This window comes from Dermacentor albipictus, chromosome 5 (genome assembly GCF_038994185.2).
Source record: "Dermacentor albipictus isolate Rhodes 1998 colony chromosome 5, USDA_Dalb.pri_finalv2, whole genome shotgun sequence".
Taxonomy (NCBI): domain Eukaryota; kingdom Metazoa; phylum Arthropoda; class Arachnida; order Ixodida; family Ixodidae; genus Dermacentor; species Dermacentor albipictus.
The window spans coordinates 139,450,401-139,473,040 of record NC_091825.1 but is presented as its reverse complement, the minus strand read 5'-3'; the positions used below and the strand labels follow the sequence as shown (position 1 = coordinate 139,473,040).

Genomic DNA, 22,640 nt, shown 5'->3' with positions numbered 1-22,640 from the left:
TACATGCAAAAAATAACCTCAAGTGGTCAAAATTAATATGAAGCCTTCCACTACAGCGTCCCTTACTAGGCACTGTGCAGTTGAAACCACACAAATTGAAACCACACAATTTAATTTTAATGGTCTGTGCACTTTGCCTTAACCAGTGATGTGGTCACCAGGCACAGGAGCTCTATGCAAGCACATGGCATTTGAAACAATAATGCTTATTATTGTTACACTTTACCTCACTGAAAGCTGTAGGATTCAGACAAGTGTACTGTCTGAATGGCAGAATAACAGTTCTCAATACATTCACCACATTATTAAGGTAACCTGTGTGGAAGTTAAAAAGACTGCATTGTAGTCATGAAGTCACACTTAATGAGGTACTCATTTTGTGAAATGGATGAAATACGTGCCGCTAACACAACAGTCTGGTTTCTTAGAAGATATTCTGCAAAAATGTTTCGCATAAGTTTGCTTGCGTATAGTGTCCTGTATGACGCACACCATGCACAACGAGGATTTTAACATAGCTGAGACTTTTCAAAGCATGGTGGTTAACCTGTACAACCATCATAACGTTTTCCTTCTGCGTTAGGATGTTTATCATTTCCTGCTGACAAGCCAAACTGTTTTTAAAAAAACCTTGTTGCTCCTAATTCTGTAGCTCTGCCCAGATGCTGAGAACATTTTAATGCCAGCTCAAGACTGAATGTGCTGTTGTCTGCTTGTCCTTTCCGTTAAGTGGTCACCATGTCGTTTTTATTAGGCCAGCTCCTCATGTTTAGCTTTACCCTTACCATGCGATGAAGAGTTTCAGTTTTGCCCTTCCTCCAAGGTAGTGACAAGACAGCTGGCGCAGTTATGCTCAGTAAGTCTTGCACTGTTTCATGTAGGATCGGTTGAGGTGAACACATGCAGTGCTTGTTCAAGAAGAAAAGTTTAGTCAGTGATGCCTCTTGGCCTCACATTGAACTTGTGCCATTGTGACAATGTGCAGTAGGGAGCTGGACCCACTAACAACTGTGCTATTGCAGAGCTCTTGTACTTGCCGATTTGTGTATTGTTCATGTCACCAGAAGACTCTTTAATCTTTAAGAGTGGGGGCTGTTAAGAGCATTTTGGAGGCCACAGGAGGCAAGACTGCAGCAAATGAGAATGACGTTCGTGTTGCAAAAAGCTTGTTCTTGAGAAGATGGCGATGTTGCAATGCGATGAGTTCAGAGCTGTAGGAAACACTGAAGGGCCTGCTGACCTTTTTTGCTAGCTCTAGCAGCAGCTGTGGAGCCTCCCATGTAGTTGAATGACGTCAGTATAGTGTGAGAAATGATGCAAAAAATAAATAATAAGTAATGATTGCCAGGAGGGGAGTATGAGCATACATGATTTCTAGCTTTGTTCTCTATGGGCAGAAGCATAAAAAACTCTTTTGAGGAGTTTTACAGAAAGTTCAGGGAACCACTCTGGCACAGCAGCTAGGTCCGTTGACCCCCACAGCTTTCGTTAGATCCTCGTGTAGTCTTTCGGTACAGCAGTTTTCTCTTAGTCTGCAATACCATTTTTTTTAGTGATGTTCAGTTTCCACATAGAAAGTTCTGTGCAAGAAAGAGATGTTAAGCAACACTTCGCTGAGTCAGTTGGGTGTCGCCTTGAAACGTTTGATGTTGGTAGCCTCCATACTGCTGCGGAATAGCTCATACTCTGCCTTTAGCAAGGCAGCTATGGTGTTTGTGCTAGAAGATTACCGCCACACTTAGCAACTTGCGTGCTCCCAAATGAAATCATTTATAATTGGGCTCTGGCTTATCACTGTTCTCCATCAATCCACGGCCCAGATAGCAGTGAGTGCAGCTTGCATAAAAAAAATTGAGTAGAGCACGCAGTGCACACATAAATTTAATTACAGATAACTGGACTAACATAGGTAACTTGGTGATTTATGAGATCCCTTGTATACCTTCCTCAGAACTTGAAATTGAGGCCTTTGCTAAACGTTTGTCTTATTGCACTTTAAGGGGCCGTAACACAAATTTTGGAGCTTGAATTATGCAGTGCATGTTAAACCATGAGCATTTCACAGCAAGCTGCCAAAGTTTGAGTGCATTCCATGCAGTAGAATACCTGTACATGAAATTTTTTTATATTGCAGTTAAACCATATAGAAGTCGCGCAATGCTAACTAGTGATGAAATGAAATCACACTCCCAGTACCGGCTGCTTTAGCATAATACGAGACAATCTCTGGCACGCTTTTGTGCAATGCAGGCGCCGGCAGCAATTGCAAGAGCTGGAAATATGTTGTGGTCGCCATGCATCATTTCATTTTCACGTCTTGGCAGTCAGCCCCCCCCCCCCCCCCCCCCCCAATAGTTTATCCAGGCGTCCCTAATTTGTGCTGCTTTTATTATCCGTGTGCAAAAATTTCAAGCGTTATTTCAATGGCAATGCCCTTGCTGCGCCATTAGGTGCCAGAGCACGTGGAGCAATGCGTTCGACGAAGTTTAGGACTCTTTCGAAGCAGACCACACAGTGGTGGCCCCGCACTTCCCCATGTCGCACAATCCATGCCAAAATGGTAGTCGCTGTTGGTGGGAGGGGTTTGGAGGCTGGAGTTTCCAATTGAAAGCTTCAGTTAAAATATGCCTCGAGTACCCAGTTTTATTGTGTGCACAAATATATTGGTCCCTCTGCTCTCAATTTCAATGATAAACTGAGAAAAGTTGTGCGACTGCGTCATGGCTCCTTTAAGTACTATGAATGAAACAAGGCAGTGACTGCGATAAGATGCAGACTGCAGTCTGCATAGACCATATCATAGACCACATCATAAGCCACAAAAAGTCATGATGATGGTGTACCTCGTTGTCAGCACCCTGTCTTTACCGAAGTCCTGTTCCATTCATGCAACCACAATGCAAAAATACGTAAGTGATAATTTTGTTGTAAGTAAAGAATTCAGCACACAACCTTACTTGTAGCTATTTTGTTTAGAAAGTTTCACACTGCCGCATGCACGACCTACTGTCAATCACAGAGGTGCCTCCACAGAGGCGCACATCATAGGTACAGCTCCACGAGGGTTTGCACAAATACCAGGAGTAAGATAGTGCAGCCTAAATATAAATAATGTGGTCTACAGTCAGCAAACACTGTTATAAAAATTACAGGGTCTCTTAAGATCTCCCTTAGGAGGTGAACGGTGAAAGCCTACTCTTCCTCCTATCATTCGCCTCTTTCTCTTCTTTCTTTAAGTCATTACTGCTTACTACTAAGCATTTTTAGTAATTTCTAATCAATTGTAGTTGTTACAATTTGTCGTTAGACATATCGGTCATGTTATAGTCATTAGTAGTTGTTACAAGTTATTCTAGTAGCTACTACTCATTACCAGACATTTCTAGTCATTTCTAATCAGTTGTGGTTATTTCAAGCTGTCATGAGACATATTGGTCATTTTGGAGTCATTAGTAGTCATTATCAACCTCTACCGATCTCTATTATGGCATCATCATTCGCTAACTGTTGCTCAATAATTTTTCATTCTTTAATCTGTTTTCATATGGCGTGATGACGCTTTGGCGGACGCTCCGACGTTCAGGTCTGCTGACACAAACTTCACCTCAAGTCAAAAAGCACTCAAGTCAGCCACATCCTTGGAAGTCTATCACATGCATTTTTAGATATTATAGAAATGGTAGTTCACTTTTTTACATTAATGTGGTCAAAAGTTTCACTATAACCATAAATCGCCTTAGCTACATTATAACATGAATTTTGTTGTAACCAGAGACTATAATCAGAAACACGGCCTGCAGTTTGTACATACTTTTGCAAGGTAACACGTAGGTATCACCTTTTCCCGCCAATTTCAGCGCAAGCACTATCATGACTCATAATTGAATATTGCTCTGTATGCTTAACATGCTCCAAAGTTATGAAATCAACAACCTGAATTGAATTCTGGGGCTTTGCCTGCCAAAAGTGCAATTTGATTATGAGGCACGCCATAGTGAGGGACTGCGGATTAATTTTGACCACCAGGGCATCTTTATAAAGTGCAGGGATGCAGGCTTTTTTGTATTTCGCACCCATCGAAATGCAGCCGCAGTGGTTGGCATTCGATCCCACAACCTCATGCTTAGCAGTGCAGTAACGCCATAGCCGCCAAGTTGGTAAATCAACCTCTTCTGTGCAATGCTGCCTTTGTACCTTTATTGGTAATCGTACTAATTATGTATTTATATTGTACAATAAAGAGGGAACTTCATCGTGCATGCTGCACAGTGTTTATTTGCAGCAGGCATGATGGTGCAAAGGCTAACCAAACCTGGCATGCCTTGGAGGAAACAAACAACGTTATATAGTGCTGCTTGCTGCAGGGCTAGTAGTTCCACCAGCTATTCCAAGCCCATGGTGTAAAAACTTGCTTTGCCAGTAAAAACACTGCACTAGCCACATACACAGTTCAAGCTGCAAATGTGAATTTTGCAGGGCATTGCCCAGACTGGAAGATGTTAAGCCTTTTAATGAACCATGTGCATCGAACTTGACGCTTCCACTACGTGCACAGAATATGTGTGGCATTGCTGTGCCTTCGAAGTACTAGATGGTTTAAGGGGTCTGCAGTGTCAAAGCACCTGAAAAAGATTGTGCTTTCTTTTTTTGTGTGTTGCACATAAGGTGCTAGAAACATGCAGTGCAAAAAAAGGACAATGAGAGCAAGGGCACCTCTGCAGTAGGCTTGTAAACGCAATTTATTGTCACCTATAAAAACCGTGTTCATCGATCTGCACACAATAAAAAAGGAGCTCCAGATCTCTGAGATGGCGCAGAGGGCGACCATTTAATTGCTAACAAAATATACAAACTTTTCAGACAGCTTCATCATCTCTTGATAAGATGCCCGCACGCGCAGCAGCGGTCGTCAAAAGTGGAGATCACAGTCGGGACTAGACAAAAAAAAGCTGGTTAAATTAAGGACTGTACTGGGCATCCGCATCCATGTACCTTTCATGTGAGGTGGGAGGAAGTATTTTGCAATCATATCACAGCATGAGCACAGCAGACTGAAGAAAAAATAAAGGAGGGGCATTTGCACAGTTGCAGATTGCAAGCTTGCTTTTAGACGACAGAAGGAATGCAACAGGCATAGAAGGTCCCACAGCTGAAAGCCTCAGTACTCTCTCTAACATCAGGGTGCTCAGCTGAGCTTCTGAAACCAATCGGGCAAGCCCTGCTTAAAAGGGCCATTCAAACTTACAACCAATTTCACTAATTGCATGTCACCTGGTTCGACGTACAACAGAAGTGGAACAAGGCTAAGGCTCACTTAGGCTTCTGGCAGAGAAGCGCCCATAACAAGGAGACATTGTTGAAGCAAGCATGAAGGCAGTCACTGCCAGCAGGCAGCTTATGTAAACATTGTTGAAGTGTGAGGCTACGGTAAACAACATCCTGACAAAGTTCCTACTACACACTGCACCAGCTTCTAAGACAACAGGTAGCGTCACGGACAGAATTGCATATTACCTAGATTGCGGTGGGACTCCTCAATTAGCACACCAATTTTTTTACACACATTGAGAAAAACCATAGTTAAAGCTAAGTAGTCGTGAAAGCATGTAGCTTATTGGGAGTTTGCTAGCTTTGCACATGCAAGCCACACAAATCTCCATGCTGACAAAAACGGAAAGGCAACACGAGAGTCAAAGGCAAAGATATATTTTTTTTAAGTCCTCCTCCCAACTGCCCTGAAAAGTATCTAGTGCCATGCATGGGCATTGTACTGCCGACGCAGCAAAACCAGTTACTGCGGAAGATCTGACAGGAAGAGTTCTGTCACCAGAAAAAAAAGAGATGGGAAATTTCGGGCTGCAAGAAGCAAGAGCTACGAATGCTTCAGAAATGTTGAAGGGAAGCTACCACCAGATGCGTGAACAGAACACTGTCTGTGCCCATTCATAGCTGCAACTTGTTTTCACACTTTAAAGTAGGCATTCATTACCAAACACTGTTTTAAGTTCAGCATGAACAAAGCCTTGTTTGAGGTTAGCCAAATGCCATTTAAGAATGAAAATAAACCTGGCTCAGAACTCCACCATGATCCGATTTCCGCTGCATTTGCATGCCGCCAAAACTTGCACACTCTCAAAAAAAAAATTTATGTTAAAGGAATGGAGGCAGCAAACGTGGTTCCATGCTTCCAAGTAAGGTACACAAATTTGGCCTATCGCCACTTCGCTGAAATGACGAACTACAGCACGTTTCTTAGACATGTGGAAGTAAAAAAAATAACTGTACTGTGGAACAACCCACACCATTCCTAGTCTTCCAGAATATTTCCTTTAGCAAGGAACCTGCTAAACAAAAGTAATAAACGCATAAAAGAAACGTGGATGCATTTTCTGGAAACATTAAAACTAACTCAAGAAACGCTTGAAATAAAAAAGAAAACAGCCTTCTTCACAGAGAGGTGTGTTCTTAGCAAGTATGTAATGGTAAATCAGAAGAACCTACATACCTAACACAAGGAAACTAAAAACAGCGCTTTCAGTAATGCACAAGAAAAAAAATCTTATGGTAAGAAGAAAAGCAACACAACAGGAGGAGTATTTAACCACCCTTTTAGCTTTGAACTTCCACAAACCCCGCCCCTACCCACATTTGAAAGAACAAATAAATTAGGAAATGACCTGCACACACTGCATGTAACAAGACAAACAGTGCTCACATTTTGCAGAGAAATGATAAAAACAAACCACAAGAATATGTGTATGTGTTGGGAAAAAGAGTCCTCAGGAGGGTTCGAGAGTATGCACAAAAAACGAACAAAAAGTAGAATGTACAGTACATGAACATATGAAGGGAGGGGGGGAGTGGGGGTGCACATTGGTTCATTCTGACGACAACACACCACCAGTCGTATAACAGCAGCAGAGGAGGATTGAAGAAACGGTGGGTCTCAATTCTAAAAGTTCCCTAGGAGACGACAGCAGCAGATGTCGCAGAACGGCGAGTCTTCTTCCCCATGTTGGAGGGGTCCGGCCGCCTCGCATCAAGGTGGGGAGGTGTTGGAGTGCACGTTGCCTTAAGAGAGGGCACACGCACGAAGAGATAGTAACGGGAGTCCCATTTTGGCCGCTCGCTGGACGAGTCACGTCATGTACCTCATGAGTGCCCGCAGTGCATAGAGAAGTTCGGCTTGCATGCGTGCCTCCAGAATCATGATTGTTACGTGCACCTGGGAGTGAGGAAAAAAATAAAGCTATTTTAAGTACGGGTACACCAGAGGATCAAAGAAATTTGTACACATACACAAGTCAATTGCACACTGCTACTTAAAAAGCCATACGGAAGCCTCTATCGGCCAATCAAGCAATAAAACTGAACTAGGAACCAAATGCTCTTAACTGCTGCAGGAACTAAACTGCACAGCAGTGGCAAATATTTATTTTTCTCAGATCCCACAATTCGTCAACTTTTTTGGTCGACTGTATGTGCCCAGTAGTAGGCAAGTCTTGAGTCTTGTTTGCTAAAGCTAATAGTGCATTGTAGTTAATTGAATAGGTGCACTTGAAACAGCCAACAAAGTGCTCCCAGAAGTTGTGCCAGCTTTATCAGCATCGCCACCGGCTGGTGCTAGCCACTGCAATGGCAGTTTTTGAGCAGTTTCACATGTCGCTATATGCTTATTGGAGAGTTTTTGCAAGTTGAACTACAAGGCGGACCAATATGAAAGGAAATGCCTTCAAAAGAATATTTGCATTGCAAACAATGCGCCACGAGCCATATTTCGCACTGCAAGAACTACATAGGAGGTCTCGCACTTATTTCCGAATTTAGATTACGTGTTCCTTTCGCAATTAAGCCTTGCTGTAGCAAGTACCCATGTCCTACGTGAACAGTACTTGTCAAACAATAAAAGCTGAAATGCACCCTTACCTTCTCAGAGTACTTGAACTCTCTCATGACATTGTCATAGTCCTCTTTGGTCATGCGATCTGGGTAGCAGCACACAGCCTTGATGTACTCTTTCAGGTCCCGGTCCAAGAGCTCATTAACCTCCCGGTAATCATAGTCATCGTGCCTGATGCCGTAGATGCACTGAATGTAGTTCCAGACTGCCCTTCGGAACATGGATGTGTCCACATTTGTTCTGCTCCCCATTCTGCATACACGGAGAAAAAAAAGCAAGGAGCACAATCATTAATATGAATTGCAGCCATTTTTAGGCACTCAGCCATGTTCCATTAAACAGAGACAACAGCTGTGCAATGGACTCATTCCCTGAAAATTAAACTCGAGCATGCAGATAGGCACAAGTATAGTTATGTAGGCTAATGTATGCAACAAGCTGGGGGTGTATTTCCAGTTAAAGTTAGCCTTTGCACTTTTCCCAATAGTCTCAAATTTAATGAAAATGCAATTTGCAGGTTTCCATCCCCTGTCCCATCCCAAGACCTTACACGAGACGAAAACGGCTGGAACCAGCTCAGCACGCTAGGTACTATTCCACCTATTTGGTGGTCCCGTTAATGTAGTGCAAGCATTCGTACCTCCGCAAATGCATACACGTTTTTCTTTCTAGCTTGTATCAAAATCGACCTGAGAATTAAATTGTTTTCGCAATCGTTCGAATAGTCCCGACATAATACACAAGGCACATTGCAGGATTACTGGCTGCAAAAATTTCACAAGTTAGCATGCCCAGCTGATAAAATAAAAACGTAGTTCAGACACTGCCGAGCAACAGCTCCAGTGCTTTCGAATTCCACCATTTTAAGGCATAGGTTTGTTACACTAGAAGTCTTTTTCTAGCACTCATGTGCAGCAGTGCTTTTGTTGGGAATAGAATGGGTGTGTGCAGAATTGACGAGCCAAAACACCTGCAGAAGAAAATTGGGCAACTTCCCATTGTGTGCATAACAACGTCACTACAGTGTCGATTCCCCCAAAAAGAGGAACGGCTCTTGAACACATTGTAGTGTTTATAGCATCATATATTCTGAAAATTGATTTATGTTGATCTCAGTCGACTTAATGTGGCAGACAATGACTGGGCAGGCTCGACTCGCTGCAAATGCCCTAATACTGAAAAATTCATTTCAATTCCTTATCAAGGAAAGGTCGAGTGCATTGCCATCAGAGCACAAAAATCTGTAAACCTTCGTGCTTATTGTGCAAGGAAAATTAAATTTTGGGGTTTTACGTATGTGCCAAAACCACGATCTGATTATGAGGCACGCCATTGCGAGGGACCCTGGATTAATTTTGGACCATCTGCAGTTCTCTTAACGTGTCCCCAATGCATGGTACACTGGCTTTTTCGCATTTAATTCCCACTGAAACCAAGGAAACTTGCATGCACTGAACACTTGATTTTATTGGCTCTGTGCAACTGCAGTTCGGTGTGGTACAGTCATAAGCATTAGCTACTTACGTGTAGTATGTGAGGTTGTAGGCCACTTTGAACTTCTCGTTGAGGAGCTCTCCCACGTCGTTGTATAGCCGGTTGACCAAGGAGTAGCCATGATCCTCCCAGGAGTAGTCCTGTATCCGGAATGTTGGGATTTCAGAGACCTCCCGTCGGGCGAAGTCCTGGTAGCCAAAGTCGGCGTCCGTCACGAAGTGTGACAAGTCGTTCCTGGGGACACTGCGCCGAGCTGCTGGGAGTTCGCCTCCGTTGCATTCCGTGTGGAAGCAGCGCGCCCGCTCCTCTAACGTTGGCTCGTTGGAGCGTTGTTCAGAGATGTTCTTCATCTTCTGCATGATGGTTTCTACAGTGGTCTGCCCATTCTGCATGAGGAAAGAAAATGTCGCACTCAGGTCACATTCATTTGTTAGGCAGTGCAGGCTATTCAAGATTCGTGCCATGTACCAGAGTTCTCTATGCCAGTTGGGACTGTTCCTTCAAACCATTTCCTCATGCTTGAATTTGCTTATAGCAGCTTACAAAGGAACAAGGTTTTCAGCACAGCAGCATGTCTGAGCACAGAAGCATCGACTGATTAATGCTCCTAGAACCATGACAATAGTGAGCAGTGCTTAAAAAGTTACTGGTCAGTTACTGGGGCTTCACATCGAAAAGCAACATCTGGGCTGGTCGAGGTTAATCATACATTGGGTTATTTATTGTGCAACTGACTTTAGGTAGATAAGAGTCGCCATATTTTGGCCCTACCAGAATGTGGCCACTGTGGCCAGGAATCGAACAGGCAACCTTATGCTCAGAAGCAGGGAAAGCCGTTATCACTGCAGCATGTAGTGCCCAATAACTACGTCATGTTGATTTCCTTCACAGGAGACACCATTATTCCTTATGCACAACACCAATTTTACAGCACGAGTACACACCTTTATAATTGGCACCCCCGAGTCGCCATTGGCACTGTAGACAACTGTTCCATTTGTTTCCTCCTCCATGTCAGCGTTGATGCCACAACCAAACACGAAACTGGACAGCGCATGGAAGTGGGCAAGGATCACGATGGCTTGCACTACCTCCGATAAGGACCAGTTGTTCTTTCCTTTGGTTAATTTCTGCAAAGGGACAAAGAAAGCAAACACTATGAAGCACAAATACAAATCTTCACATCTTTAGTGCCATGTACACCTTCATGTATGCGGCCCGCAGCATGATCGAATCTGAGTGCAGGGGCAACCCCAAAGAGTGCTTTAAAAAGGCAGGAAACTATGAAGTGAAAATTAAGTTAAAATCATGAGCTCATTCCATATCCCACTTATCTGTTCCATGTTTTATTTTTCCACCTGTTTTATGTGATTTCAGGCATTTCCCTCCGATATTTTTGCTAGAAATATTTCTCTGGTCTCCAACTTGGACAGCACACGTGGAGATGCGACGTACGACGAATTAGAGAAATAAGCAACCACAGCCAGTGTGCATGCGACATCAGTCAATGCATGCCTACCTCTATGTGCTCCTTTGTTATCAACCAAGGGCGGTGAGCAAGAATCTTGTTGATCTCATCTAGGTCCCTCAACTTCTTCGGAATGCAATGCAAGCCCTGGAGCCACGATTTGTCCCCTGCAACGTCTGGGGACAGGAATGCTTCCCGCTGCATGTTCACCAGGTAGCTGCAGTTGTGCCTTGCTGCTGCCTGCAACACGGATGAAAAAGATTTTGTCATCAGTGAAGCAACAGTGGCTAGCCATAATAGCCAAGCATCAAGAAAAAAACATGTCCACTACTGAGCCTACAGGCAAGTGCACTTTCCCGACAGTGTGCATGCAATGCCCTAATTATGACCACTGATCAAAAAAAAAATCGCCAAGGGACAGAAAAAGCCAAGCAGCGCTTGCAATACTTGAGTCTATTATCGAGTCTGGACAGATAAAAGTTTCGTTCATCGATGAACATTGTGGTCATTAGCTGTCCCTGCCAATTAGCCTGTCTTTCTAACCTAGTTTATGCCCATTTTTTTCATTTCCATTGCCTTCCCCTTCCCGTTGCTGTGCAGTAAGCCAGATATGCTTCTCGCTGAAACCCTTGCCCACCTTTCTAGTTCTGCCGTCTGATGCACTACAGAGCATGCAGCACTAGGGACAGGGTCAGTGCCTACCATGATTGCGATGTAATGTCTTTGGTCGTATGGGAGTGGCCCATCGCTCTTCAGGATGAAGTTTTGTGTCTTGAGAAATGGACCCTGGTAGGCCGAGTGGTAGCCCATGAGTAGGTCCAGGTGGCTGCTTTGGCAAAGCGCATCGATAAACAGCACTTGAGTCTGCAAGAAAAAAAAAACATACATGCAGTTAGGCACTGATGTTACAGAATCTAGCTGAAATTCGTTTAAATATGGGTCGCTACCCGAAATTCGGGTTGGTCACAAAGTATTCTTATAAGTGAACTACAAAGAAAATGGAATATCTGTAGATCCCACGAGCTGTGGGGGAATCTAAGCTAAGCAGTTCTTATTTATCGACCATTTGCAAATGACCAATGTGGACACATTTTAACAAATGCCTAGCTCAGCACAAGATTGTGGCGCTCAAACATGTGGACCTCACAGATGAGGGTGATGGAATGACGAAGACGTTTTGACGACGATATATAGCGACGACCGCAAGGCGGCTGTGCGATAGAGACGCCCTGTCGAACGTAGCCGCTGATCATCAATCGACTAAATGGCCTCGGGTAGAGTGACAAGGTCTAGTACAAGTAATCTGCACTTACAACAGTTTAATAACGACTGTACAGTGCATCTCGGCGAACCTTGAAACTCTCCTGCTCTCTGGTTCTAGTTTATTGTGCCCATGTTAAAGAGGACCAGTGAGCTACAACTGAACGAAGGTTCAAGAGCTGACGCCAATAAAGCCGGACACGTCGTTGATAGCACTGTCCTGCTCGGTGTTCACCATAAAATTGAGATAAAGCTGACATCACGGCCGGAATCGCTTCCACCAGCGCCCGTGCGAGATAACGCTGATACAAAGCTTTGTATCACGATTGACTAGTAGCTTTTTTTTTTCCCCTAACGCTGAAGCGGACGGTAAAAACTTATGTCGCTGCACTTACGCTGGAACATTTTAGGGAAAGTCCAGCTGTTACATCAGCTAAGCTTTCGGGTCATGAGCCGGGCGATTTTTCGATTTGCTGACGAAATCCGCAAGCGCAATTGGCACAGCCGCATTGCGAGAGCTACGGCATAAACTACGTTAAATTCAGTGTGGTACGGCAAAACCGCACAATTAAAATAATAAGGGACGAATAAGTGATGTTTATTGAACGCGTTGCCATTTCCGGTACGGAGAAAAAAAAAAAAACGATGCGCGTACAGCGTCTGTTAACACACACGTCCGACTTCGCCCGAATGAAAAAAAAAAAAAGAAAGGGAGAGGGGACGACCATTGAACGCTTTGGAAGAAAGACGCATTGAACTAGCATATTCAGGTGCCCTCGCAGAAGTATTCGGCACACCAGTTACGTAAGTATTCGGCACACCAGTTACGTGGGTACATGAAAACCGACGCGCGAGTCGGTGTAGTTTAATCTCGATTGCTGTTACACCATCTAAAATGTATGTTTAACTACTGGCAGTTGGAAATTGCTTTGTATACCGGAATTATTCGTTTAAAAGAGGCACTAACGCGATTTTCTGGCAATTCGACTCCAGCTGAAGCTTTCTACACGAGTATGCGTAACTGTGCTTACACGTAGAATTTTCAGACAACGGCACCGTTGTCTCTTTGAAAGGTTTAATTCTTATATAAAAGACAATGCCATTGTCGGTAGTTTAGATAAACCGAGCAAAAAGGGTAGGTTAACATATTCGAGAGACATATAGAGCTGCTTCACAGCAGGCAACGGCACAACAGCGTGAGGCGCGTAAACTAAGCTTTGGGGAAAATGCGCGACTGGCGATCGAACGAAAAGTTTATTTCAGCTGTTGCACCGATCGCAAGCAAGTACGGCCAAAGCGCAAACCTTGCATAGTAGAACAAAAAATCAGCGCCTAGAAATAAAAAAGTGGCGGTCCGAATGTAGGAAGGCTTATTCAGAGCAGCCGGCAATCCTGATAGTGCATGTCAAGACACGCCGCTTCAAACGCAAGGCAACGACCGTCCGCAGCTAGAGCATCCGTAGGCACAGAGAAATGCCGGTCGACTTCGTCATGCGAAACGCCTTTCCGCGCGACATGACACATGACGGAAAAGGAACAGAAACGTGCGTTCCTGCCAAAAGATTAACGGATGCAGCCAGCTATCGAGCGTTTATTTCCGATGCACTGCGTTAAAAGTGCCGACCCTCTGCAAACACGGAACCTACATTAACTCGTGAAAATAAACGAAAAGAGAGAGAGGGAGGTGGGCACGAAATGAAAGCTTATTAAAATGTGTGTGGGCGAGCACTCGAGATGGAGCAGCAAGCATCCACCCAAAAAAATATGCGAACCGTCCCATCCCCGGCCCGGCGTAATGCGGCGCAACGGCACCCGCGACAGGCGCGCCGCCACAGCGACCAATGGCGAGTCGGCAGCCGCTGTTGCTATGGCTGGCGCCACGCAAAGGCTAGCGAGAGAAACCTGAATTCAAAAGGCCGGCGCCGGTACAATAGTGGCGGCACACAGGAGAGCCGGCGAAAGAAAAAAAAAAGGGGGGGGGGGGATCTCGGGGGCGATATAACGATAAAAGCGAGAATCCGGCACTACCGCCGGCCCGGGCCACCTCTGTCATTCGGACCGAAAAGATTTTGTCCGGAGATGGAGAAAAAAAAAAATGCTCCCGAGTCTCGGTCGCGGAGCGCGCATAAGAGCCGGAACAAAAGCAGCAACTTATCTGTGTTGCATGTCAGCGCGTCCTTTTCTCTTGTAATTCCTTTTTTCTTTTAGTTCAAGCAACGCTAAAGAGTCTGCTCGTTGCGTCGCGCGAGAAAACCATCCGGAGAATTGAGCTACGAAAAATCGCGGCGGCCTAGCTTGGCTGGCTGGCAACCTCTCCGCAGAGTTTCGTCAGCCGCACGGACAAGCGCATCTTCCGAACCGGTCGAAGAAAATGCCCGAAGCACGTAGGGGCTTGCTCGGTTCGATCCCTCGGGCCGAGTATCGCGAGCGCCGAACGGCAGCAACCTCAGCGGCGCGCTCCAATCGTAACAATACCCTTCTCGACGGCCCGGCGAGCGGGCAATGTGCCCAATAGCATTCCCCCTCGTAGCAGCCGGCCGGGAGCGACGAGCGATGCCGGCTAACGCTTAGCGATGACGGAAACTAGACGCCATACCGGAGGAGGGGATGATACAAAAGCCGAAAATGCCGATTTTGAGCTCGTATAGAGGCACAGATTAACGGTAAAGCTGCTGCGAAATCACACAGGAGGGGATCACCTTGATGCGGAAGCCGCCCGGCAACAAAGCACGGAACGGCACACCCCCCCAACGCGAGACAATGGAGTCAGAAGCAGACGATTTTCCAAAAAGCACGCGAGAAAGTACTCGACAGCTCATCAGATCTGCCGGTGCAAACTACATATTAGTCAAGTCAGATGTGCGTTTCGTTACGTACACAAAACCGGCTCTGGCGGATGCTTGGTGCAGCCGACAGAGACAAAGAAGCCGGCCGGCTTGGCCTCCTTCCCGGCCTCTCCAGCCGGCGAGTTCGCGTCCCCACCACAAAAAAGCGGCCAAGCGAAAACGGTACTCACGTTTCTTATTCCCATTTGGCCCATGGTATGATTTGAATTATCGTGCAGTGGACTGTTGTTGCGGCAGGGCAGAATCATGAGCCCCCAAAAGATCCACGCAAAGCGCTTGTGATCCTACGGAGGGTGTTCCCTTGACGCAACCGCACGACTAGAACGACGGAGAACGACGCCGCAGTATACCCTGTGTCACCATGCACTCACTCACACATGCACCGTCAAAGTCTGTCGCTGCGAGATCATGCGTCCGTCATCCTAAGAGCGTCCCCCTTGGAAATCCTACGGAGATGCCGAAGCCGAGACGCACGACAGCACGCACTCACACACGCATACGAGCTACCACCTAGGCTGTCATTCTCAATAATGAACGAACGGCCCTATCAGCTGGACTAGTAAACAGCTGAAAATCAGGAGATGCCCAGCCGACCAATGGGCGGCCACTAGGTGAGAGAAAAAGCCGCGATTCTGGCGCCCCCTGGCCTTCGTCGCTATGGCGACGCGTTGGAAGAGCGCATTGTGCTACGTCCTCATTTTTAACGGAGCGGCAGAAAGCGGAAAGCGTGTGCTGCGACTTGCCGGATAGTGCACCGTCTGTGCGAATGCAATAAAGCACTCGATTTGCTTTCATTGGTGATCGCAAGAAGCATCACAATGCTTTATCTTTCGGTTGGGAATTGTGCTGCAATTATTGTACTCCATCCAAGTGGTTTCTCGGCTTTCGAAGCGTCAAATGGAGGGTATGACGCAAGTTGTTTAATGCGGCATTACTCGAAGGTTCATGCACACGGATTGAAATTATTTAGGATAGATCTTTCTTGCAGGTCTTGTTGACACTTTCTGCACGAAGCGCCTCGCTCTTTGTTCTAAACGTGTTGTTGCCACTCCCTTTACCACAGCTCGCCGCTCTCGCATCAGGCAACGGAAAATTCCAGCTGGTAGCGGCGGCGCTGCGGTCGCACTGGCTGCGAAAAACAGCCTTGCGGTGTCTTGGTTGTCTTGGCCTCAGTCGCTTCCGCACAGGTGTGCAATGCGGGTCGTTGTCCATACAAGTACGTGGAGATCGTAGCCCGACGTGCTCGCGGCCAGGCCTCCCAACCTCGGGATTACCGGACTCCGCCGCGCTTTTTGCTGAGGCAGCTGACAGCGTAATCTGGCTTGTGTCCTTGCTTGCCGTCTCTGAGGCGCCCCTTCTCGCCCTTATCCTTTGCGGGATTTCTTTATTCGTTGGCTAGAAGTGAAGGCCCGCGAGCACCGTCTCTCTAAGATTACAGTGAAGATTTGTAGCGCTCCAAATGCTGCGTTTTTTTCCTCTTTTCCCTCTGCGCAGCGGAAAACAGTCCTATGTTGCTTCCTGCTACGTGGAAAGTTTAATCCGAAAGGAGTCCCCTCATCAGTGATGACGCGTGGTTTTGACAGCTAGGTCTCTGGTACACTTTTGTTACTTGGAATATTTCTAGGAGCTTTGCGCCACTAAACAGTTACGCCGTCGGAAACGGGGCTTTTCAACGGGTCCAACCACGAGTACTGCATTGTTGAAACTTGGCAGAATATACGACCTTGAATATAATTGAAATTCACGTTTTTCTTGCAAGCGTGAACGTACCGACATTAGCCGCTGCCGAAATGCAGGCATCCTTGGAGAGGCAAACCAGACTCCTACAAGCTGACCTGGCGCTCAAGATTCTCGACTCACCGGCTCGTTAATAGCAACCGACGCGAGCTGTGCCAGTAGTCCCACTCTTCGCGACAGCAACCTCGCATCATCTCGAGCAACAAAGCTTCATCGACTTCACTACTGCAGACAAAAAGGTGTCGTTTCGGGCAGCCGGTGACCTGCGGACTGTTGGAGAAGCAAATAAACCCATTTTGCACTCGCGTAGTGCGACGCGTGTTACACGTACACGAGAACGCTGTGTTAGCGCTTAAACGATATTAACCTTAATATATTTCAACCTTGATATTTTCGACGCCGTCTGCCGACATGTCGCACTGGGCTGGCGCCTATTAAATGTTCTTTATTCTCAGTGCGAGCCTTAATCGGGGGACGGACGACTACGTTTTTTTCTAACGTAGTCGTTAGAAAAAACGTACTTGGGAAGTTTATGCTCCGGTCGACTTCGAACTAAACCATCCGTGGTGGCGCAGCCAGAGGTGGCCGGGTGGCCGCTCCACGGAACAAAGGGCTCCCCCGACGTAGCGGCCGATGTGCGCGTACTTTCGCCCGGCCCGGCCGCCGCCTCTCTTTCTTTTTACATTGGGGAGAGGGGATGGCGGTGCGGGGCTGGCTGCGGCTCGCTCGAAGCGCGCGGCTCCCGGATCGGAGCCGAAGGAAGACGTCGGGGGAGAGGGGGTGCGGGCGCACTACGTGACCAGCGATCGGCGCTCGGTCACCTTCGCTGTTTTCGCCCCGCTACAGGCGGGCAAGGAGAAGGGACGGCTCGCCGGGCTTTAACTAATGCCTCGCGCCGCTCTCCTTGCCTCCGGCCTTTTCTCTTTTTTTTTTCGCCACGTACCCTCCCCGATGCGAGCGGTTACATTTTTAATGCGAACAAATAGCGTTTCATGTTTGGCGCCTGGGCACTCGGTCCAGTGGCGACGGCCCCGTACGAACTCGCGCCCAGGCTCGCTGGCGCTGAGCTAGTTTGGCCTGGTACTTCCTTGATCCGACTCCCGCGGTTATGCGTTAAACCACCGGCACACCCGGTCGACCACTGCGTCAACTCTTCGGCGGCTGCCCGAACTAAATGCCTTCGTCCGAAGGACGTTGTCATCTCTGGCGATACTAACTAGACTGAAACACGGGCGTCGAAATCTTGTGCACTGCTAAAGCAATGCATTGCGGATACCCAAACTATTGGGTAAATAAACCACAGATATCCCCGCGAAGTTGTGCTTCTCATTTTTCTAAATACGTCTGGCCTATTGAAAAATACAGTCACTATATATATATTAGACAAGGATGCTGAATTGTGCTATGCGATGACTGCATGTTCTTGGTAGCGAAACACCAGCGCGATGGAAAAACTGGGTACGCAATCGTTATCACGCGGAAGCGAGTCGTCAGCAGCGTAACCATAATCCCTTCATGTCGAAGGATTTTTCGTTTATCTCCTGCACTGCCATTGTTCTTTGCGGCCAGGGTACGGTATTTCCTGCTTGCCCGGGATAGTCACATGGTTCTCACGGCACAACGACCTCTTTTGAAAATGAAGTGGCTCGCGATGGTGATCATCGACAGCTTGCCTACTCTGAGAACAACATGATCTCAGCGCCTAAAAAAAAAAAGGAAGAACGAAAAAAAAAAGGCGGTTCGTCGCATTGCTGACGCATATGAAGAGCATGCTGTTGACAATGCTGTGACTACACTGTGATACTGCGGCAACGTTGGACGAGTATTGTGGACGTTTATGACTGGGTCTGTATGGCGATTGTGCTTTCTATATACCTTCTGCCTGCATGAGTCGGCGCAATCGCCTATAACTGTATTTCTAGGATAAAAATAACCGCCCGCTGAATTTAGCTTTTGACGACAGCTGGGCTAAACCGTTTTGACATACATTGTTTTTAAGGTGTGTGTACACATTGCGTATAAAACAAACATCCGGCGACAACACAATTTTTCCTTACTGGAGTTCCTCAATTTTGTAGAAAGTGTCATTGGGTGTGCTTGTTCAGTGATGCATACCGTTCCCGACCGACTCCCACAAACAGGGCACTGGATCGATCCCAATGGCGCTGAGCTGGGTTTTCCGTTGCAAACGCAATAAAAAAAAATAGTGAAGGATATTGCTTGGTGTAGTGAGAGCGAATGAGATTGCACGCTACGGGAGCCTAACTGTTGTAGCTGTAAGCAGGGCGCTGAACATCAGGTTCGTGTAAATGTCATTGCTATATACATTACTACATACAATCGCAGGTTATGTGTTATAGGGGTATTACTCAGGCTCGCGCGTGCGCACCTGACCCTTCTCTGGATCGCACAGCGCCGGCGGAGCGGCAGTCGCTCCCTAGCACTTTCGCAGCAGCCCTAGCAGTCAGAGCTGTGACCCCTAACCCGCGGTTCGCAGTGAGTTGCGACCACGGCGGGTTCAGGCCAGTGGGGACAGGGTGAGTCTCGACCTAAGGTGTTTATTCACCTTAGAGTACAAATGTTCCAACAGACAACAACAGCCACGACACACACAAATACAACACAAAACACAACCACAGCGGCGGAGCATTCCGCACGTCTGGGGTGAAACAACCGCACAATGTGGGAACCACAGAAGAGGCTGATAAGAGTTCAGCTCACCCAAAAGTGGATCCGCGCTCGGGCCCTGGGGCGGTGAGTCGCACACAAAGGCCGGGCGCAACAGGGGGGACGGCGTGCGGCGGTCTCAGCGGCTGATTTGAGATGCCGCCTTTCGCAAGCTCTTCCACTGTGAGACCCAAGATGCGTCGGGGGAATATCACTTCTTCCCGAGCGGCGGAGAGGAGTCTCCCCGGTTCCAAGAAAGGGAAAGGAGGGAACGGGGTGCCTTGGCTGCAGCGTCGCGGCCAGGCGCGAAGAGCAGCGGGAGTGGCGAAGGTGCCCTCTCCCCGCTACCCTCCGCGAGCGAGCACGTGATTATCGCGTGATAACCGCGTGGCCGCTCCGGAGATATCGGGATGCGCGTGCGATCCCCACAGTGTCAACGCCGAGTTCGCGTGTCGCGAACTTGGGAGCGTTGAAGAAAAGCAACCGCGACCTTTCGGAACAATTGTTGCCGCCAGTCACCGTACTGTGCGCTTTTCCACACCTCCTCTTTCGAGACGAGCTTCACAATAGATAATGCGCAGCACACACAAGGGTGGGGGGTGTGAGGGAGGTAGCTGCCTCATTATCAGGGAAACGCCACTTCTGAGAAAAATATACGAAAACCGAAAAGGAGAGAAAGAGAGGCGCAATTCGAAGCATCGTAATAATCTTCAACGACGTTCTTCTGTACCCCGCTACTCGCACGCACTAACGTCTAGTCGAGCTCTGCGTACGGCTTTACATTTAGCCTTCTCTTTGAGGCATCAATTTTTACATGACGCGACGAACAGTTGTTTTCGTAGCTCAAATCTGGTGTGGGCGTTAATCAAAAGCCGCACAGAACACTTCTCTCCTGCGGGTTGCAACGAGGACGCTTTTCTTGTGCGTTTAGCAAGATCATTACGGAGGTCGCGTGGCGACGCCGGCCGAGAATACGCCACACATATAATACGTTCCGCGGAGTTGAGCAAAACTAGAACAAGGTATATAAGCGACAGGCAGTGTTTGGACAAGTCCACTTGTCGAAACGTTGGCCCCCCCGCTTTTACGTTGTTCTCGTTTTGCTCATCTTCTTGGATTTCCACCTCCCGCCGTCCCCGTGTTTTCCCTGGGTTCCGCGGAGTTGACACTTACGACTATGGCGCCGCAAAATTTACTGCGATAGCAATTATATGGACACGCCGAGCGAATTGTTGCCGTCGGCGTCGCCGTGAAAATGCGCATACATTTAGGTATACCCATGCTATACGCCATGCCATGCTGCATGACATGCGGCATATGCGGGTTACATTGCCGCATCATTCTGTCAGTAAGGTTGCTCATACCACGTCTTATACGTTCTTTACAAAATTATTCCCCAGAATTTTGGGAATGGCAGCCCACAAACATGTGTAATGAAACGAAGAACACACAGCGCATGCCTTTTATCGTAAATCTTTTCAGACTGAAATATTAGATGTGCGAAACATTAAAACAGCTGAAACTTCGAAAATGATGCAATTTCATTGGCTCAGCTGTGCATGATTCGCCAAGGAAACAGGTTTGAAGCATACCCGATACAGAAAAGTGGTGCTAATGTCGCTAAGATAAATGTTGGCTGTAATGAATAAACATGAGCGAAATTGACCTCGATTCGAACAGAGGACCCCTAGCACAACAGCTAGTTTGTACTTAGCTTACGTTCACTTCAATTGATACTGCCGCTACAGCTACGAATCTTACGCTTCGTGTAATACTCTAACAAGTTGCTATCACATTCGTTACTTCGCACTTATGGAGAAACTATGGTTTTGTTTGTTTGTTTACCATGACAATGGCTCGCGCATTCCTGCGCACAATTGATCGTGTCGTCGCACTGCTTGCCTCGGTGTCTTTGTACGCGTGCAGCTGCTATAGGCAATGAAGAGAGCAATTTGCGTTCGCAGACGATGGGACGATTGATGCTGGTCCGCTTCGCGATTATAGTGAAAAACAAATCGCGAGCAGGCGCTGAAACGCTTTAGTGGTCCCTGCAAGCGACAGCAATGAACGGGGATTAACCACGAACCAACGACAATGCAGTACTCGTCCTTTTTACATCATTCTGCGTTGCTCGTGTAGAGAAGCGGCTACCGTGCAACGTATCCATAACGGCTTTCGAAGTAATGCTTCGCGTCGGACAGCTGGTGCATGCTGCAGCGTTGCGCCAATTCTTTTTGCTTCGCGCTTTGGAATTGAAATGAGCTCAGCGTTGCAGAAAACTACGGACGCAGACCGCACAAGATGCGAGCGTAACGATCGTTATTTTGTGCCCCTCCTGCATTGTTATTTTTGCGATCTTTCTTTCTTTCCCCACTTTGTTGCTATGCGTTAAACCGCGCCATATCGATGAAACCGCGTCCCCCTGATCTTCCACTACATGCGATCGATTTCGAATACTCAGTGTTACTGTCACACATTTCTTCCTTCTCCCGAAGAAATCAGAAAAATACGGTTGGCCCGGTCGAACAGTCGGCTGTTCTGGCTTGTGAACCATCACTGCACAGCGTTAACCGTTCTGTTTTAAACCACTGCGACCTCACTGTGTGCCAGCACTTACGTAGGGTCACAACAGCAGTCGGTACTTTTCCTCTCCGCGTTACAAACGCTTTGCGAGCTGGAATTAACTCCCCGGCAAAAAACTCGCTGTCTGTTTGGATTAGTGCAATTCAGAAACACTCCCTTCCTCCTCCTCACCTCCCTTCGTCACCCATGCGCAGATGGCGCTGCGCGCGGGTAAGCCCCCGAGCGCAGACGACACATAAGTCGAGCATGATGCAAGTGTGATGCATCGTTTCAAGCCGCGGCGGCGACAACCTCCCGCCGGAGCTCTAACCCGCTCCTCGTTCTGTTCTAGCCGCGCTGCCCTCACACGTCTCTCTCTCTCTCTCTCTCTCTCTTGTAATTTTCTTCTTTTCGTTCCGTGATTTAATTGCGCCCTCTGTGCCAACATATCTGCACATATCTCGCCAGCCCGTCGCTGCGGATTCTACCCCTCTCCTATCGCCACTTCCTCCTTTCCTGATCTCTTCCGCGTCGCGCCCTCTCCTCCAGAACGCTCTCAAGCCGCCGCATCCAGCGCTACCTCTGCGCACGGCAAGGCGCTCACTCTCCTCCTCCAACCCTCCTGCCCGTTCTCTCGCCCTATCTCGTATCGCCTCTTCAACGCTCCCCAAAACCACATCGCTCCCACAGGAAGCACGCAGAGAGA

The 22,640-nt window shown here is 47.4% G+C and overlaps 2 protein-coding genes across 14 annotated transcripts in view; one reads left to right on the top strand and one right to left on the bottom strand.

Moving 5' to 3' along the window:
- Positions 1-10,896, top strand: part of LOC135908381 (uncharacterized) — a 397,530-nt gene extending 386,634 nt beyond the window's left edge. For 7 of the 10 annotated variants that reach the window (XR_010566305.2, XR_011514618.1, XR_011514619.1 and 4 more), the window contains one exon: positions 8,418-8,490. Coding sequence is in view for 3 of the 10 variants with exons in the window: in XM_070539005.1 (XP_070395106.1) it covers positions 8,418-8,520 (103 nt within the window). In the remaining 7 variants the exon portion in view is untranslated. Of the gene's footprint in view, positions 1-8,417; positions 9,417-10,771 lie in introns of those variants that run through there. The other 3 variants (XM_070539005.1, XM_065440159.2, XM_070539004.1) reach the window with 2 other exon arrangements.
- Positions 4,722-22,640, bottom strand: part of Sesn (Sestrin) — a 33,100-nt gene continuing 15,181 nt past the window's right edge. For 2 of the 4 annotated variants that reach the window (XM_065440163.1, XM_065440161.1), the window contains exons 2-7: positions 11,565-11,726; positions 10,914-11,102; positions 10,339-10,524; positions 9,425-9,780; positions 7,927-8,152; positions 4,722-7,225 (exon numbers count right to left, since the gene is read on the bottom strand). In XM_065440163.1, coding sequence (XP_065296235.1) covers positions 7,139-7,225; positions 7,927-8,152; positions 9,425-9,780; positions 10,339-10,524; positions 10,914-11,102; positions 11,565-11,726 — 1,206 coding nt within the window. In that variant the 3' untranslated portion in view covers positions 4,722-7,138. Of the gene's footprint in view, positions 7,226-7,926; positions 8,153-9,424; positions 9,781-10,338; positions 10,525-10,913; positions 11,103-11,564; positions 11,727-15,138; positions 15,508-19,426; positions 19,550-22,640 lie in introns of those variants that run through there. The other 2 variants (XM_065440164.1, XM_065440162.2) reach the window with 2 other exon arrangements.